This window comes from Cucurbita pepo, chromosome LG19, assembly GCF_002806865.2.
Source record: "Cucurbita pepo subsp. pepo cultivar mu-cu-16 chromosome LG19, ASM280686v2, whole genome shotgun sequence".
In the NCBI taxonomy this organism is placed as follows: Eukaryota; Viridiplantae; Streptophyta; class Magnoliopsida; order Cucurbitales; family Cucurbitaceae; genus Cucurbita; species Cucurbita pepo.
Window position 1 is genome coordinate 7,034,281 of NC_036656.1, and position 18,655 is coordinate 7,052,935.

The 18,655-nt window shown below is 36.5% G+C and overlaps 4 protein-coding genes across 5 annotated transcripts; 3 read left to right on the forward strand and 1 right to left on the reverse strand.

The window, feature by feature from the left end:
- Window positions 1–101: 101 nt before the first annotated feature.
- On the reverse strand, window positions 102–989 carry LOC111781386 (TMV resistance protein N-like). Its single transcript, XM_023661945.1, has 2 exons — window positions 444–989; window positions 102–368 (listed from the first exon to the last, which is right to left on the reverse strand). The coding sequence occupies exons 1-2, from the start codon at window positions 965–967 to the stop codon at window positions 302–304; spliced, it is 591 nt and encodes a 196-aa protein (XP_023517713.1). The 5' UTR covers window positions 968–989; the 3' UTR covers window positions 102–301.
- A 1,563-nt stretch (window positions 990–2,552) lies between these two features.
- On the forward strand, window positions 2,553–4,169 carry LOC111781704 (probable polyol transporter 4). The gene is made up of 2 exons (XM_023662392.1): window positions 2,553–2,691; window positions 2,782–4,169. Exons 1-2 carry the CDS (start codon window positions 2,553–2,555, stop codon window positions 4,167–4,169), a joined length of 1,527 nt encoding a protein of 508 aa, XP_023518160.1.
- Window positions 4,170–4,966: 797 nt separating this feature from the next.
- Window positions 4,967–10,370, forward strand: LOC111781539 (coatomer subunit delta-like). Its single transcript, XM_023662195.1, has 12 exons — window positions 4,967–5,153; window positions 5,731–5,799; window positions 6,391–6,430; window positions 6,682–6,905; window positions 7,490–7,732; window positions 7,852–8,032; window positions 8,231–8,538; window positions 8,805–9,000; window positions 9,081–9,234; window positions 9,623–9,685; window positions 9,781–9,877; window positions 10,114–10,370. Exons 2-12 carry the CDS (start codon window positions 5,797–5,799, stop codon window positions 10,201–10,203), a joined length of 1,599 nt encoding a protein of 532 aa, XP_023517963.1. The 5' UTR covers window positions 4,967–5,153; window positions 5,731–5,796; the 3' UTR covers window positions 10,204–10,370.
- An 895-nt stretch (window positions 10,371–11,265) lies between these two features.
- On the forward strand, window positions 11,266–18,524 carry LOC111782116 (RNA polymerase II C-terminal domain phosphatase-like 1). 2 transcript variants are annotated; one of them, XM_023662914.1, is made up of 14 exons: window positions 11,266–11,770; window positions 11,805–12,066; window positions 12,762–13,238; window positions 13,650–13,860; window positions 14,087–14,244; window positions 14,347–14,417; window positions 14,571–14,676; window positions 14,834–14,917; window positions 15,181–15,735; window positions 15,861–15,924; window positions 16,369–16,496; window positions 16,600–16,653; window positions 17,299–17,395; window positions 17,719–18,524. In XM_023662914.1, coding segments are annotated over exons 1-14 (2,397 nt in total). In that variant the 5' UTR covers window positions 11,266–11,768; the 3' UTR covers window positions 17,847–18,524. The 2 variants fall into 2 exon arrangements, with proteins under 2 accessions (XP_023518682.1, XP_023518681.1); XM_023662913.1 differs by lacking the exon at window positions 11,266–11,770 and having other exon boundaries at window positions 11,785–12,066.
- Window positions 18,525–18,655: the final 131 nt, after the last annotated feature.

An 18,655-nucleotide genomic window follows, 5' to 3' on the forward strand; every position in this document is an offset into this window, starting at 1 on the left:
ATAGATTTTGATGAAAATTGAAACCCAGTTTTTGTTACGTTTGCAAATGAAGAAGCGAACGAACATGCAGATAGCAGAATCTCTTATTGTAGACACAAACAAAGACAACGATTCATCCTTCCATATCAGGAGGCTGCATGGCCATTTTCTTATTCTGTTCTTCCTTACAATCCGTCCCAGAGCCACAATCACAAACTATCTGTGTGTATACTTAACGATTTCTGCTGTTTCATTAAAATCTAATACACTTGTCGAATGAACAAATACGAAGAAAGGTTTTGGATCATCATCATCATCATCATCATTCACTTGCCTCCAACATCTTCCTCACTGCATCTGAAGCATTGGTTAGCAGCTCCGACCAATCTCTGCATGCCAAACAAACAAATTCAGGACAAAATTNAAAAAAAAAAAAAAAAAAAAAAAAAAAAAAAAAAACAGACCCATTTGTAGAATCGAAAGATAGGCCAACAGTCTCCTTAGCTTCATCAAGGGCCCAAGCGAAGCACTGGAGCGTAGAGCTTCTATCACTGGGAACTCGGAGCTGTGAGGGCTTCATATCGCAAAAAATTGGCACAATACACTTGCTGGTTCGGTACATAAGAGCCAGCTCGTAGAGACAGTAATAAGACTCACAATACCGCGGCGAGAAAACTGGCAATCCCACTCTGCAGGTTTTGACGGCGGCGCTGATTTTGTCCATGATGTTGTCGCCAGGGGACAAGGATTTGTAGTCCAGAAATGGGTGCAGCTGCCCCACGTGGTAGAGGTGATCGTACAACAGTCCGGCGATGGTCCGTCTTGTATCGGTTCCACGGTAGCTGATGAAGACGTCAAATGGGGGTTGGTTCTTGGTTGAAATCACTTGCCTCTCGCTCAATTTTATTATGCTGCCTTTGTTATAAACACTCGAAAGTTTGGCGCACGCGTGCTTGGCCTTCGCTAGTATTGAGCGTTGCATCCCCATCTCTCTCCCTCTCTAGTGGAATGCATGCAATTTGGATTTTATATATATAGGAAATAATAATTTTCATACCTTTTCTATTTTTTTTTTTTTTTTAAAAAGAAAATCAAAAGAAAGAAAGGAAAATCATGTGAACAAAGTGAAAAATCCAAATTATATATGGAGTTTGTTTTTATAAAAAACAATTAAAATACTAAAGAAATAAAAACAAAAGAAAACAGACAAAGGAAAAGAAACGAAAATCTGGAAAAAGGAGAAACCAAAAACAAAATAACCTGAAAATAAGGAAAATTTCAACTTGAGGGGTAATATGGTAATTTTCTTTATTTTTATTTTTATTTATGTTATGTATATATGAGTGTTGTATAAGCGACAGTGAACTACTTACTGAATATATATTTATATATTTACTCGTGATATTTTTCTTTTCTTATAGATGAGACTTGAATATCAGGTAAGACTTCTGGTTCGTTCAGGAGCGAAGCTGCTTTACCGACAGACAGGGGAGGTTCAGGAGCTTAATCTCTCGCCTAAAGGCCCTGGTCAACAATTCAACTAGCCCAGCTTCTATTTTTCTTTGATTATTTTGGAGTATAAGAAGAGAGAGCAAAGTTGGAGTAGGGTATGAGAGGGCGTAGCGGTCACCCCATTTAGGCACTAAAAAAAATCCATCATTGATTTGAGATATTGATAAGGTGAATACCCAGTTTTTGATCGGAATATTAACAATTCAGAAGGATCCGATGATGATGGTGTGAGGAAGCTGATTGGCTATAGAAACTGTTAGATCGAAGTCTAAAAGTGTATTATAGAGTTTTTGCCCTGTCTTATTATATGTAATAGTACTGATTTTTCAAACGTGAATTTTAGTTGTAATGTTTTCGTAGCGTTTTAATTTTTTAATAAATGTTATTTCATGGGATCCTTAAATATTATTTTTCAAAATATATATCTTTATCCCATTTTTTAGTTTAGTTTTAATTTAGTTATTAGACTTTAATATGTTACAATTTTACCCTTCCATTTTGAATTTAGTTGTTCCTTTAGTCCCTAGATATTAAACACGTGTACTCTTGAGATTTTATCACTTACCAATTAATTTCAATATAATCCAATCTTTTTTATTTATTATCGATGAAAAATTAGTGACATAAATTAATTAATAATTAAACTTATCGATATAAATTTAATATAAATGACCAAAAGTGATATCACAAAAAATTTCGGAGATAATCTATGAGGTGTATGATAAGAATTTGACCGATATTTTTTTATACCTAAGAATATTTTTCTAATTTTATAGAAAAGTGGGAAGGTTAATAATAAAACTTTTTAAAGTATAAAATTATTTTTGAAATCGTAATAAAAGTTTTTTTTTTATTTAAAAAAAATAAAAAATAAAATAGAACTGTTTACGTTCGTCGGTTTAAGGTGGCGTCAGGAATCGAAGAAGAGAGAAAAGAGCGCCGTACAAAAAAGCAACGGTCAAAAGCGGTCGCTCAATGGTACGAGGATGAAAATTGGTGTAAAAATTGAATCTTTTTATTAGTTTTTTTGAGGCATTCCACGATTTGTTCTCATCAGAGAGATGGGTTTGGTCGGGTTCCAAGAAGATGGGAAGAAACAAATTTCATTGTCTACAACTAATGATGATTTCCACGATACTCGAAGATATGTTTTTACATGTGCCGTGTTTGCGTCGCTTAATTCCGTGCTTTTGGGATATGGTCTGTTCCCCTTCTCTATCTCTCTCTCTCTGTTTATTTCATTGTTCTTGTTGGTTGTTTAATGCAATTCTAGTTTCAATCAAAACCCAGATGTTGGTGTTATGAGCGGAGCAATAATCTTCATTCAAGAGGATCTGAAAATCACCGAAGTCCAAGAAGAAGTTCTTATGGGAATTTTGAGCATAATTTCGTTGTTTGGAAGCTTAGCAGGTGGAAAAACATCAGACGCCATCGGCAGAAAATGGACCATTGCTTTTGCTGCTATTGTCTTCCAGACAGGGGCTGCAATCATGGCTCTTGCTCCTTCTTTCAGCTTCTTAATTCTCGGCCGACTCCTCTCCGGTGTCGGTGTCGGTTTCGGCGTCATGATTGCCCCGGTATACATTGCTGAGATTTCCCCCCCTGCTGCCAGAGGATCCCTGACATCTTTCCCTGAGATCTCCATAAACTTTGGAATCCTTCTTGGTTACATTTCGAATTATGTCTTCTCAGGACTCCCTGTTCATATCAGCTGGAGGGTCATGCTTGGCGTGGGAATAATCCCTTCAGTTGTGCTTGGTTTCACTCTTTTAAGGATTCCTGAATCTCCTCGTTGGTTAGTGATGCAGAACAGAATCGAGGAGGCTAGAATTGTTCTATTGAAAACAAACGAGATGGGTATGGATGTAGAGCAAAGATTGATGGATATTCAAAAAGCTGCAGCAATTGGGAGTGCCAATAAGTATGAATCAAAAGGCGTTTGGCATGATATCTTGAGCCCCACGCCTACGGTGAAGCGAATGTTGATAGCAGGCTGTGGAATTCAATGCTTCCAACAGATTACAGGCATTGATGCAACGGTGTATTACAGCCCGACAATATTCAAAGAAGCTGGGATTCAAAGCAACTCCAAGCTTCTGGCAGCAACTGTCGCGGTCGGATTCACGAAGACCATGTTCATTTTGGTTGCTATTTTTTTAATTGACAGAGTGGGAAGGAAGCCTCTGCTTTACTTAAGCACGGTCGGGATGACAGCGTGCTTGTTTTGTCTGAGTATGACTTTGGGGGTTTTGGATCATGGAGAATTTGGGATTGTTTTGGCGATGTTGGCAGTATGTGGGAATGTGGCTTTCTTTTCTGTCGGGATAGGTCCGGTGTGTTGGGTGTTGTCGTCCGAGATTTTCCCGCTGAGGCTGCGAGCGCAAGCGTCGGCACTCGGGGCGGTGGGGAGCCGAGTGAGCAGCGGGTTGATCACCATGTCGTTCCTGTCGGTGTCGCATACCATCACGGTGGCTGGAACGTTCTTTGTGTTCTCGTTGATTTCTCTGGTGTCGGTTGTTTTCGTTCACAAATGTATTCCGGAGACGAAGGGGAAGTCGTTGGAACAAATTGAAATGGTTTTCCAGAAGGGCGGAGGGGAACAGGAGATCGGAATAGTTGAGATGGGTGACATGGAGAGACTAGTGCAGGAACAGGATTTGACCTTGACCGACACCTAAATTTCTTATTTAATTCTAACATTTTTNTTTTTTTTTTTTTTTTTTTTTTTTTTTTTTTTTTTTTTTTTGTGATAAGATGTTTTATCATCTTTTTGAAGTAAAAAAAATAATATAGATATGATTATGACAGAAATTTTTAGTTAAATTTAATTGACATTTCAATATTTCTTCCCTTTGTGATATTATTATTTTTATCTAATCATTTTAATAATAATTAAAGGCTTTTTATTGAAAATATTTTATCAAACTAAATTAAAAAAAAAAAAAAACTTCATCTACTATTTAGTTTAGTTTAGATAAGACTATTAAATTTTAAATTGTAAAATTATAATTTATTATTTATTAAATAAAATGTGAGATTCCAGGCAGAGGAAACAAAATATTCATTATAGGTGTGTGGAAATCTCATTTTAAAAATTATGAGGGTCATGATATTGCTTGTTACAAATGGTATCTGGGTTATATATTGGATTGCGAGCTAATGAAAACGCTGAGAGGGGTGGATTGTGAGATTCCTCCTACGAACGAAACATATAGTACTGATATGGGAAAAACTCGAGGAGAAGTCTGTAAGAGAAAACACAAATAGCACAATATCTACCGGTTGGAAAGTAGATTGTGAGATTCTACATAAGAACGAAACCTTAAACTTTAAGAAATGGTGAGTAGTGACAGAAATGGAGAAAGTTACATGTAATAATTTATGACCCGACCTAAGTTGAATAATTAAAAAATATATTCCAATTGAAGAAGAGAATGAAATAATAGTCGGCAATTACGAATTACTCTTACAAAAAAACTTATTTTGAGAAAACAAAAATAAAATTCAATAAGAAACTTAGCGTCGAAATACGTTTCGGGCATCTTAATTCACAGTCTGCCCTTCCTCAGCGCTCCACGATTCAGATCTCTCTCCCGCGTTACCTATCGGTGATCAAGCTCATTCAATCACTCTCTATTCGGCTCTTGAATCATTCTCTCCTGGTTTGAATATCTCTAACTCTTTATTGTTTATCTCCCTCTCGGCATTGAATTCTAGAACTGGTTTTTGAATTTCGTGAGATGGATCTGGATTCTGCGCGGGGTTTTTGTTGCTTTTCTTGCGGATATAATCTGTATATTATATGTTTTCTGACTTGGATCTGCTGTAATTTGTGAATTTTTCGCTTTTCTCTGAATTGGCTCTATGGTTTTGACTCTCAATTTGTTATTGCAGTAGTTTGTGGGAATAATGAGAGTTTCTGCTTCAGATCCCTTACTTCTTCTTCTTCTTCTTCCCCTCCTCCATCCCCTGCGAATTTTGACCTGACCTCAAAAGAGTTTCTGTGGTCTAAGTCTTCCGTAGCAATAGAGTTTGAAGTGAAGTGAAATAGATATCATGGAAATGGTTAAAGATTTAGGGGAAATAATGTTGAACGGACTTTTTTTATGCATTCTACATGATGGTCTTCTATGATTTCATATTTCGTGCGCTTTAATCGCTCCACACATTTACGATTAAACTTTTGAGGTAATTTTTTTCTTTCTAATAAGTGTTCGACTAACAAAGTTTCGTTTATAGGTTCGGAGGACAAAATCTCTCCCATCTGAAGTCAGTGGTTGTTGGTTTGTGTTTACATCATAAAAAATGGTAAATGCGTTGTTGTTTCCTAACCATTTGTTGTCTCTTTTTATTCACGTTCTTATCTAAATTCACTATATGTTCCCCCCCTTCCTTTTGCCCTCCCATTAATTCGGTTCCAAGTGCTTTTCTGTTTTTAACAATTTGGAGTTCATGAACATTGAGTGTCCTTCAGCTATGCTATCCTATGCATTTTGTTTGGATATAATGTTATATATCCTCAGAATTTTCTCTGTTGTAAATAATTAAGATGCTGGACGGTTTCTAACTTTTACTGTGACATTCAGAAAATACTATGAGGGTTTGAGATTAATGGTTCGTGATACATATATATTTACCTGGTGTCACTGAATCTGATATGCACCCTTTCATTTACTATAGGAATTGTGATAGTAACTAGCACGAGCATCTTGCTCGTGAAAATCATTAGCAATGTCTTTTAAACTTGTACATAGCTAGATTTTATTATGTCTTTTATTGCATTATTTCTTGATTTACTTTTTTGTGGTGGCGTCCTTTTGACTTTCAAGTGGGTTTCTAGGCTTTATCTTTGCTCCTGCCCCCTTATTTCTTTTGACAAAAATTATATATGTTCTATAGGTTGTTCTTGCTGCTTCCATTGTTAGCAAGTCTGGCAAAGGTTAGTATTTCCTTCTTCCATTCTTTACTTTCTTCAAGCCCCCTGTTGTAAATTTTTTTTGAACTTTCTCTTTCATAAAGATGGTTTTCATTGTTAGGATTTTACACTTTATACTCATTTGCCTCTCTCTTCCACGCACACAAACGCACATTTTTTCTGCCATAGTTTTTCTTCTTCAAGTCTGTGATCAATTTTTGGTTTTGGTTCAAATTTTCTCTCCTACTAACCCTTATCTGTCATTATTTTTGCAGTTCTGGTTTCTAGACAGTTTGTCGATATGTCTCGAATCAGAATTGAGGGCCTTCTTGCTGCTTTTCCCAAGTTGGTTGGAACTGGAAAGCAGCATACATATGTGGAGACAGAAAACGTTCGCTATGTTTACCAGCCAATAGAAGCTCTATACTTGCTTCTCGTAACAAATAAACAGAGTAACATCCTTGAAGATTTGGACACTTTAAGGCTCCTTTCTAAGCTCGTATCCTTTTTTGAGATGGCTTTTAGCTATTCCTGGCACTTTTAAAGCTGATCTTGTGTTGAATTTTGGTCTGTTAGCTTTCAAACGTGATTCTTCTATAATTTCTTTTGTTCTTTAAACTTCTTGGTGATCTTGATTTTGAATTAGTAGTACATTTGAAGGGAAATAGTAAATTTTGCATATACTAAAACAAAGCGTGCATTTATTAAATCCTCATTGCTGATGCATTATATAAATGAAAAGAGGAACTCTATTACTTATCAAGTTAATAAACTGCAAAGGAAAATAAAATTTTATACAGTTCATTTTATATGAAACAAAATCAAGCCTGTTGTTCTGATAAGGTCTTCTGTTTTCCTATTTCTTTATAAGAATATTTCCCTGACAATAGTTGTGCCCTCTAACGCATGTATGTGTACACCCTCATACGTGTGTATGTATGGGAACACGCAGAGTTCCATTATCTCTTTATTAATGCATGTTCCCTACCGCATGGAAAAGTTTCTAGTAAGATAGTTCTGTACAAATGTTTTTGTTGAAAATGCTGAGAATGGAGTTATGCTGGAGTCCTTAAATGATTCTAGGTACCTGAATATTCACTCTCTATGGATGAAGAGGGAATCTGCAAAACAGCTTTCGATTTGATTTTTGCTTTCGATGAGGTTATTTCTCTTGGGCACAAGGAAAATGTGACTGTTGCACAGGTTAAGCAATACTGTGAGATGGAGAGTCACGAAGAGAAGTTGCACAAGTTGGTACTGCAGAGCAAAATCAATGAAACTAAGGATGTCATGAAGCGGAAAGCAAGTGAGATTGACAAAAGCAAGGTATTTTTTTACATACCCTGCGTCATTTTTTCTTCCCAACTGAAATACTCATTTAAGAAATCATTTTCTGAAAAATTAAAATCAATTTGGTAATTGTTCTTTCTTGTCATATATTGCAGATTGAAAAGAATAGGGGTGATAAAGGAGGCTTTATGTCTCTACAGTCTATGGGATCAGGAAAGATTGATAATAGCCTCGGTGACATGGGCATATCATCAGGTGGAGGAGGAGGTGGTTTTGGTAGCAGTTCTGGTTTTGGATTGGGTGGTGATGTGGAGTCCTTTTCTAGCAAGCCTAAAGGTTACTTTTTGTTTAAAATGTTATCTATGATGAGTTGTTAGTTTGTATCGCATATTTGTAGCAGTCACTGGTCCTCACACTCACACTTTAGACACTGTCATAATTACCTTTTAGTTATTGATGACATTTTATGGCCAATAAAGATGGTCTTTGTATTAAGTGAACACTTACCATTCTACCTTCTATGTCTGTTTTTAGGCGGCCGTCCACCTTCATCTGCTATTGCTCCTCCTAAAGGCCTTGGCATGCAGCTTGGTAAATCGCAAAGGACAAATCAATTCTTGGAATCTTTGAAGGCAGAAGGCGAAGTAATAGTTGAAGATGTACAGCCAAAAGTTGGTCCATCTAGATCTGCTGTCCCACCCCCAACTGATCCTGTTACTCTATCCGTTGAGGAGAAACTCAATGTGTCCCTTAAACGAGATGGTGGAGTCAGTAACTTTGACCTTCAGGGAACACTGTCCCTTCAAATTCTTAACCAAGAAGATGCACACATTCAAGTTCAGGTACTTTGGTGCATTTTAAGGATACTGTATTATAGACACTACAACTTCTCCATGTGTAGGAAGCTAAGAAGGTTTTGATCATTTGATAGTTCACAACTTTGGAACTTGGCACAGTTTTTTTGTCTCAATTTGTTTGTATAGTATTTTGAGCCACCTCTCAGGCACTTGCTTTTTCTCTGAAATTGTTCTTATAATGTTATTATTTGATTTGCAAAGCTGGTTTGTTCTTTGTTTCACTATCTTGATTCTTTATGCCTTGCTTTCAGATTGAGAATGGTGGGAACCCTGGCATCCTTTTCAAAACTCACCCTAACATGAGCAAAGAGTTATTTTCCAATGAAAACATTCTAGGCCTGAAGGACCCTAACAGGCCATTTCCTACGGGTCAAGGCAGTGAGGCTGGAGTTGGTCTCTTGAAGTGGAGAATGCAAAGTACTGATGAATCAATGGTACCATTAACAAGTGAGTTCAGGTCCTTCTCATATCATTTTTAATTACATATTTTTTTAAAAACTATATTGATTAGGCTTTTGTTGTTGCAGTCAACTGCTGGCCCTCTGTTTCTGGAAATGAAACATATGTCAGCATTGAATACGAGGCTTCATCAATGTTTGACCTGCGAAATGTTGTCATCTCAGTGCCTCTTCCTGCTCTTCGTGAGGCACCTAGTGTAAGGCAGATTGATGGAGAATGGAGGTATATAGATTGATATTTACTCTTTCAAGTTTTTGTCTGATTTTGTTCTTTCATTGACATTCAATCATAACATACATAAATTCTTTATTTGAAGGGGGACTGTCCTCGTTGGCCTTTTAAAACTCGTTTGATTAAAATAATTTTTAAAAAGCTTGTTCATGCTTAAAAAAATTGGACATGGCAACAAGAAAAAAATTGATAAATTCTTCTTTAAAAATTTTCAATGTTGAGAACATTTGGAACGGCAAAACTGACTGCGAGTTTTTTTGAATATATGAATTACATGATTACAATGAAGCGATTCCAAATCACTCTCCTTTTCAGTTTGAACCCACTTTTGCTCCGTCCCTTTCCTATTGATTTTAACTCGTTTTTGCTCAACATGTAGGTATGATTCCAGGAATTCTGTCTTGGAGTGGTCCATAGTTCTCATTGATAACTCAAACCGCAGGTATGTAGTTTCTGAAATCTTCTCTCCCTGCTAGACGTTGTTACCCTATTATAATTGCATGCTGATGTTTATTATTTATCGTATCTTTTTGACAGTGGATCTATGGAGTTCGTTGTTCCTCCAGCAGATTCATCGGTATTTTTCCCCATTTCTGTCCGGTTTTCAGCAACTAGCACATTTAGCGACGTGAAGGTACTTATTCTGCCCTCACTTGAAATTTCTCAATAACCATTGTCATAATTACTCCTATTAGACTGCTATCCGAACTAGCGATCCTTATTAGACTGACTTTTTCTCTCATTCACGTCATTTCACATCATCTTTATCCTGGAAAAGCAAAATAAGATTTGGACCACTCTTTCATTCTCATCTTTATTCGACTTCATCTGCATTTCCTGAACGTTGGTTTGTAAATTTCATTGTCGCAGGTTGTCAACATTCTGCCTCTCAAGGGCGGTGCTCCTCCCAAATATGCTCAGAGAACACAGTTGATTACGGAAAATTACCAAGTTGTGTGATTGGTGATGTCTTTGTATTACCTTTTTCCCGACATTTTGCACTGAGAAATTTAGTGATTTGATCTGTTTTACTCTCTCTTTTTCTTTTTTATACTGTTTTTGGTATCTATTCAAAACTCGAAACGGTCATAATTAATTTCATTCATCCAGTTACTTTTATATTTATATATGCATCTCTCTCTATTTACGCATACATATATTCATTCTTTCCAAAGAAGATTGTCTTGCCTAGGGCTACAACCAAAACCGCTTCATCCGAGTGGGAACTGCCAGCGGTCCATTCCGGTTCAGATTTTTTTAAATATTTTTTATTTATTAATTTTCATCTCCTTCCTAGATTAGCACCGAGATTATTTTTTAATTATTTTTCTAAGAGTTTCGTAAATCTATTTCCTAATTTTTTTTAATTGTAATTTTGACTTGATTTGGATAGGATTTGGGACTCCAAATTTATCTCAATTTCCAAAATCTTTATTTGGTTAGAAAAATAAATTTTAAAATGTTTTTTTTTTTTTTTTGTTCTTTAAGTTACTAATTAAAAGAACTCTAATTTGCTATTGCTTTAGAAGGTGCCTTAAAAATAATTAAAAATCCCAAAATAAATGGGATGATCTAATTAGATTTAGCTTTAATCTATTTTCTCAAAAAGTATGATTATAATAATTTATTAATTTGGGAAGCCAAAAAAAATGAATTTATAGGCAAAAGAAGACATAATAATATGAGGTCATTAGTAAGTAGCCATTGACCTATGTCTGAAATTATTTAATTATTAAAAATGTAGAACGAAACTCCAACATCCCCCCAGGCCATAAAAGCAAATGGACTAAATTAACATTCCGCCCCATAAGTTGATTTTCTTTTCAGTTAGGCCCCTGGACAGCTGGTTTATTACAATACTTGCCCCTTAAGATGTCAAGAAACCGAAGCCTCACATAATTATAGCTAAAAGTAGAAAATAGAAAATTTCCAGAGGAAAAGGAAAGTCATTAAAAAACAATTAAATACGAAGCCACGGGAAGTGGAAGCATTTTAATTAGGTTTGTTTGAATATTAATTAATTAATTATTTTTTTTTTTTTGAACAGTCTTGTCTACTGTGAAATTTTGACCTTTCGCTTTCTGGATCTAGGGTTTCATGTCATTGACGACTCCTTCGTTATCGCCAAAATACGAGCCCTAGGATTACCTTACCACCACCGAGACAAAACAAGAGTTCCCCAAACCGGAGATCGAGTAGATTAGAGTTTTTTTTTTTTTTCTTTGTTCTTGTTGGTTCATCATCATCATCATCATCATCAATCAGGATCGTAAATTTTTCCATGAAAAAAGAAGAACCTGAATCTTTGTTTGTTTCTGTTGTTTCTCGACAGCTCGGTGGTTTAAATTTGCAAAAAAATGGATCAAATCTAAAGCATTCTGGACGATCATGATCTTTTTAAAATTTCTCATTGTCTGGAAAGGAATTCATTGAAACCCATGGGATTATATAGAAAGAAACTTCACGAATTTCCGGAGCCAAAAAGCCAAGCAGTGACATATTGAGGAGGGAGATTTGGAGGGAAAATGTATAAGNTGAGGAAGGAGATTGGAGGGGAGAATGTATAAGTCGGTGGTTTACCAAGGGGATGAGCTACTGGGAGAGGTAGAGATTTACCCAGAAGAAAAGAATGGCTACAAGAACATCGAAGTGAAGGAAATCAGAATAAATCACTTCTCGCAACCGAGTGAGAGGTGCCCACCACTTGCAGTGCTTCATACCATTGCAGCCTCTGGAATTTGCTTCAAAATGGAGTCAAAGACCTCGCAGTCACAGGACATGCCGCTCTATCAATTGCATTCCTCGTGTATCATGGAGAATAAGGTATAAAAACACAACTCAATGATAAAGAAAGGAGACCCAAAGACAAAAGTTAAAAAGAAAAAAAAAGAGATTAATACGAACTAGGAAAAGAAAATCTGTATTCTAAAGCACTCTCTGCTCATCTTCTGGCAAGGACTAGAAACGTTCCAATCATGTTGATAAAACTTGTCACTTTAGTTGAGAATGATACTGCAATTTTCCCTCACATTTTGTGACTTTTGTATGATATCTGCAACTTACCCCCGATTATTGTTCTATATGTCTTGGTTAAACCTACGGAGCAAAATGAATGTGCTTTTGATGGCAAAATCTAACTCCTAGACTCAGGTTCAGAGGAAGTTCACTTCTTTCCTTCTTTCTTCCTGTTTTCTTTCTTTATGTTTTGCTGGTGATGTTCTTTTGAAGATTTTGATGCTGGTAGTTTCAACATTGTATTAAACCAAGCAACTATTTCAATAAGCTGAAATTGGTGTAGATGCTTATTGGATGGGAGTACTTGGTTGGCCGCTGGATTTGATCTTTTAAACTTCTAATCCTACTTATGGTTCTGTTGTTTTATCTAGTTGGAATAATTTCTGCTTTCTTATTGCATATTGTTTTAGTTTTCATCGATGAGGTGACCTATTCTTCCTTGTTCTGTTGTCCTTAATATGGATGTGTTACCAAAACTGATGACTGGGATTTGCTTCCAACAGACTGCTATAATGATGTTTGGAGCAGAGGAGCTCCATTTGGTAGCCATGTATTCTAGAGATCATGACAAGCAGTATCCATGTTTCTGGGGTTTCATTGTTGCAATTGGACTTTACAATTCTTGTCTCATCATGTTGAATCTTAGATGTCTTGGCATTGTATTTGATCTTGATGAGACACTTGTGGTTGCAAATACAATGCGCTCATTTGAGGATAGAATTGAAGCCCTGCAGCGGAAAATAAGCACTGAGCTGGATCAACAGCGTGCTTCAGGCATGCAGGCAGAGGTTAAACGATATCAAGATGACAAGTTAATTCTGAAGCAATATGCAGAAAATGACCAGATTATTGAGAATGGAAAAGTGATTAAAAGTCAATCAGAGGTTGTTCCAGCATTGTCTGGCAATCATCAACCTATTGTTCGACCAATATTACGATTGTATGAAAAGAATATTATACTGACTCGTATCAACCCCCAGGTAACTAGGTTTTGTGTACCCTTTGCTTGCAGTTATAAATTTATGTCCAATGATTGTACAGGGACCATGAACAAGACTTTTCTCTTGTTTTTCACTTTGACTGTTCATATATTCACATTGCTTTTTTTTTTCTACGATCCCTTTGTCATATTTTTCTTTGTTTTTATGAGTCTCGTAATTTGTCTATGTATCTGTAATGGTAATGCGTGAAGATACTTCGATATTAAGGTTGTTTGTCTGAGACAAGATTACATTGATTTAAGTGGTGCGTGAGTTGTTTTGTTTAAGAATGTATCATTTAGGCTAATTTGTTGCATAGTGGAAGTTACAAACAATTTTATGAAATCGTAACTATTTTATGAAATCGTGGAGTGATGTTCTATTATCTCATCTACTGCTGTACTTACACAGATACGTGATACAAGTGTTCTCGTCAAGTTAAGACCTGCCTGGGAAGATCTTCGGAGCTACTTGACTGCAAGAGGTCGCAAGCGTTTTGAGGTCTATGTGTGTACAATGGCTGAAAGGGATTATGCTTTGGAGATGTGGAGGCTTCTTGATCCAGATTCAAATTTGATAAATCCTAAGGAATTGTTGGATCGCATTGTTTGCGTCAAGTCTGGTTAGTAAGTTTAAGCTAATTTCAAAGAAGAAAAAGATCCCTTCCCAAACCAGTAGCACTTTTTGATTTTTCATACACTTTTTTCCTTGGGAATGGTATAGCATGGCAGTTTGTTGATGAGGGAAATAATTCTGAAACTGCTTACAGTCATGCCTATAGTTTTTCAGCAATCTTAAAGATTCTCAAATTACTTTTTTGTTAATACTCTTTTGGCCCATGTCATTAGGTTCTAGAAAGTCTTTGTTCAACGTCTTCCAAGATGGGTTTTGCCACCCAAAGATGGCTCTAGTAATTGATGATCGTTTGAAAGTGTGGGATGAAAAGGATCAACCTCGAGTGCATGTCGTGCCTGCATTTGCTCCTTACTATGCCCCTAATGCTGAAGTATATTCTTACTTGCATTTTGGCATTTCAGTTTGAAAGATTTCATAGAAAGTCACCCTGCTGTTTTATCTCAAGTTGCATCTTTTTTCTTCCTTTTTATAGGGAAACAATGCTGTCCCTGTTTTATGCGTGGCAAGAAACGTTGCGTGCAATGTTAGAGGTGGTTTTTTCAAGTAAGGTTCAGAAGATTGCTAAAGTTCCTTTCATAAGGATACGCATTCGGTTATCTTATTCTTAATACTTAAAAATTAAGGTTTTAGCGCTGGAAGATGGTTCTAATTCATGCATATTCTCATTCCTTAGTTACAACCTTTCTCTGATTTCAGGGAATTTGATGAGATCCTTCTGCAAAAAATTTCTGATATCTCATATGAAGATGATGCAAATGATATTCCGTCTCCTCCTGATGTGAGCAACTATCTTGTTTCAGAGGTCAGTAAGGATTTCTTATCAAACTCTTTTCCCCTAAAACAATCAAGTTTAGTTTCGAAACGAGGTCATGTTGTACTTTTTTTTTTGGGGGGGGATTATATGAGTTTGTTTCATGACTTGTTAAATGCTTCATTCTTTTCCCTTATATGTTTTTCAGGATGAATACTCTGTTTCTAATGGAAACAAAGATATGCTCACTTTTGATGGCATGCCAGACATGGACGTTGAAAGAAGACTGAAGGTACTGACAAAGATTGATCATTGATTGAGATCATTAGTAAACTTTCAGTAAGCATATATCAGGGAACTGATTAGGTCAAGGAAAGTGAATGTAATAATACCTTGCATAACATCCTTATTAGTACTTCAATTTTCAAGGTACTTCGATAAATTTGCTTTCAGCAATCACTAGTCATTGTGCCGGTATATTCCTCCAATTTTAGGTCTTGCTCTCTTATCATCCACATACATATCTGAAAAGTATTGCTCTTCCATCTTCCCTAGGACGCATTTTTGGCTTCTTCAACTATCAACAGTGCAGATCCACGAGTGTCTTCTCTTCAATACACAATGCCTTCTGCTTCTGGCGCTGTTCCACCTCCTCCAAAACAGGTGTCTCTGCCATATTTTCCAGACATGCAGCTTCCCCATGTCAACTCGGTGGCCCCCACTGAACCAAGTATACAATGCTCTCCAGCTAGAGAGGAGGGTGAAGTACCAGAATCTGAACTAGATCCTGATACAAGGCGGAGGCTCCTTATATTGCAACATGGGCAAGATATAAGAGAGCGCCCACCTAGTGAACCTGCATTTTCAGTGCGGCCCCCTCCATTACAGCAGGTTGCTGGTCCACGTGTACAATCACGTGGAAGTTGGTCTCCAATGGAAGAAGAAATGAGCCCAAGGCAACTAAATCGGTCTGCACGCAAAGAGTTCCCTGTAGATGCCGAACCGATGCGGGAGAAGCATAGGTCCAATCATTCTTCATTTTTCCCCAAGATTGATGGTTCCATTCCACCTGATAGAATTCCTCATGAAAATCAGAGATTGTCAAAAGAAGTAATTAGATTATGATTTTGCTTATTTTCTATCCATGGAGCTCTCCCTTTTTGGCTCCCCTTTTTCAGGGAGGAAAGCTACGGTACTATTTTTCAGTGCCCTTTTTCTCTTTTTGATCCACGCAGGCTTTTTATAGAGATGATCGTGCAAGATTAAGTCGTAGGCCATCTAATTATCCTGCTTTCTCAGGTGAGCCGTGTTTGACACGCTTGTGTGTATTTTCTGAATCTTATGGGTTTCAAAAAAATTTTGGCTTGTATTTTCTGAATCTTAAGGTGCTCAGAATTCATCACCAGTTTCCTTGTCTGTTACTACTTGGGGGTCACTCTTTCAATTTCACTTTGATTAACATCAAAGAGAGTCAAACCCTTCATCTCGTATTAAGGTTCCAAGGAGGAATCAATGGACCATTCGTCCTTCTCTGATGTATCTAAATAAATTGTGGGTGTTACTTTCAGGCCATTTTCTCTTTGGTAATATTTATTTAGGGTTTTTCTAGCTAGCATTTTGTTAGTAATTATCATTTTAGTTTTTTTGGATAAGATGATCGTTGTATTAGTTATTATTGTATTTCATTGAGGTTATGTTACACTCTGTAATAGTTTTTTTTTTCTTTTCTTTTTTTTTTCTAAGGTGAGGAGGTTCCGATGAATCAATCATCTTCAAGAAGTCGAGATAATGACGTTGAATCTGGATGCTCCATCTGGAGTGAAACTCCTGTTGGAGCTCTACAGGAAATTGCAATGAAGTTTGGCACCAAGGTAATCTGAGACACAGTTTTCCATGATAGGAGATTGAGGTTCTTAAGTTTTGCATTTGTTGCACCCTTCTCCATCCAATCCTTAAGAGTTGAAAAACTTGTAGGTGGAATTTAAGTCGGCGTTGGTTTCCAGTGCAGATCTACAGTTTTCTGTCGAGGTATTTTATGACTCTTTCCTCCACTTTTTCTTTGGTTTATAAATCTTGTGGGGCAAAATTCAATTATACCCTATACTTGGGCTTCTATCGATAAAGCTTTAAACTAATCATTGTATCAATCAAAACCTTGAACTTTCGCAAGTGTATCAATTTACACCCAATTCACTCGGGTGGGAATTTATAATTCTGTGAATTAAATTCATAAACTATCCTAAATGAATTAATTTAGACCCTCAATTTGAAAATCGTCCATTAATCAAGTTTAGACCTCTTATTTAAAAATTATCTCCATTGTTTAAAACAAATAATCTAAATTGGTTCACTTATAAAAGTTGAGGGGTTTAATTGATTTTATTTTAAGTTGGCACACATATAAACTAAAGTTTTTCATATGGAATCCAACTGATGGTGTAAATTGATGCACTTATGAAAGTTTGAGGTTTTAATTGATACCATTATTCGTTTGGGGTTTTCATTGATAGAGCTCCCAAAATTTAGACGTATAAGTTGATTTGTGGACCTATGGTTGTGTCTGTGCTTACATAGAGGGAAAACGAGCAGATTTCACATTCTTTATTTTTAAATGCTGCTTGTATCCACTTTGTTCTGATTATAGAGCATGGAACTTGTTCTTTGCTTTTATAGGCGTGGTTTGTGGGTGAGAAAATTGGAGAAGGAATTGGTAAAACAAGAAGGGAAGCTCAGCGACATGCTGCTGAAGGTTCTATAAAGAATTTGGCCAGTATGGAATCGTCATTCTTTCTTCCTTCATTTTTTTCTTTACTATTATGTGTTTATAATATTTATGTTTTGCTATAGTTTTTATGTTATACCCTATTTTGTTTGTTGAAATCTAGCCTAGATTTCAGTGTTTTCTGCTGTATTGAGGCATTTGATGTCTGAGATTAGGAATACTAACTGATATTAGAACTAAAAAGGCCTAGTAGGAAATGGCTGGTTATTATGCAAATGGTTAACTGCTTAAACTAGCAAAATTTAAAGAGCATGAATATGAAAATGAGAACTTCTAAAGTGAATCTGGCTAACTTGTGATATGTTTTGCAGACATTTACGTATCGCGTTGTAAGGCTGACTCTACATCTGCAAATGATATAAACAAGTTTCCCAGTGATAACGGATCGGGAAAACGAATGAAGCTGGACTTCCACGGCCATCTTCCAAAAACTAAATAAATATTCTATGAACTCCATATTTGTTGATGACCCCTCTTGAAAAACCATGTTTCCGCATATTTGAGGTTAAGAGCATCAAGACTCCTCAGTATGTTGGTCTACTACTTGCTTGGCCTTCTGCTGCTAGTTTCGTTCCAGAGGCAAATGGCAAGATCAACCTATTCCTCTTCATTCAATTTCTTCTGATATCAGCAACGCTATCTCCACGTGACATGACTGTGTTCCCTGTGAAGTGTTCATACTGAGGATCATGCTGCTGCTGAATCTCCATTAACCTGCATCTGGGTCATCTCGAGATAATGAGATGAGCAATGATAACTGCCTGCATTAGTTGAATCTTTTCTCCCATTAAGCTGAAGCCCTTGCTCTTAAAAGGTGGCAAAAGGCTGCTGCTTTGGCGACTTAATTCACTCCAACATGTTTGGGAGATCATATTGGCGGATCAAATTTCTATTTTTTATTTTTGATGTGTCAATATCTATTCTATTCAGGAATGTTTTCTTGATCTGCGAACTCATTACTCACATTAGTAAACTAACCCTTAAATGTTCCACATCTAAATTAACCACCCACCCCGCCCCCATTCATGTCATGTCATTCGAGCTCGAGAACAATGTAGTCGGTGATAGAGTTGTAAAGTGAGTTCTTCGAATACTATTTCTCCCTGGTTGTTTGACATGTCAACAGATACAAATCTGAATCTTCTAATTCCAATTGAACGATACTGAATGTTGTTTTTCGTATCCAGATCGCAACACTCTTAGAATTGTTCTTCCTAAGTTCTCAAATCAATCTACCATGATTCTGTT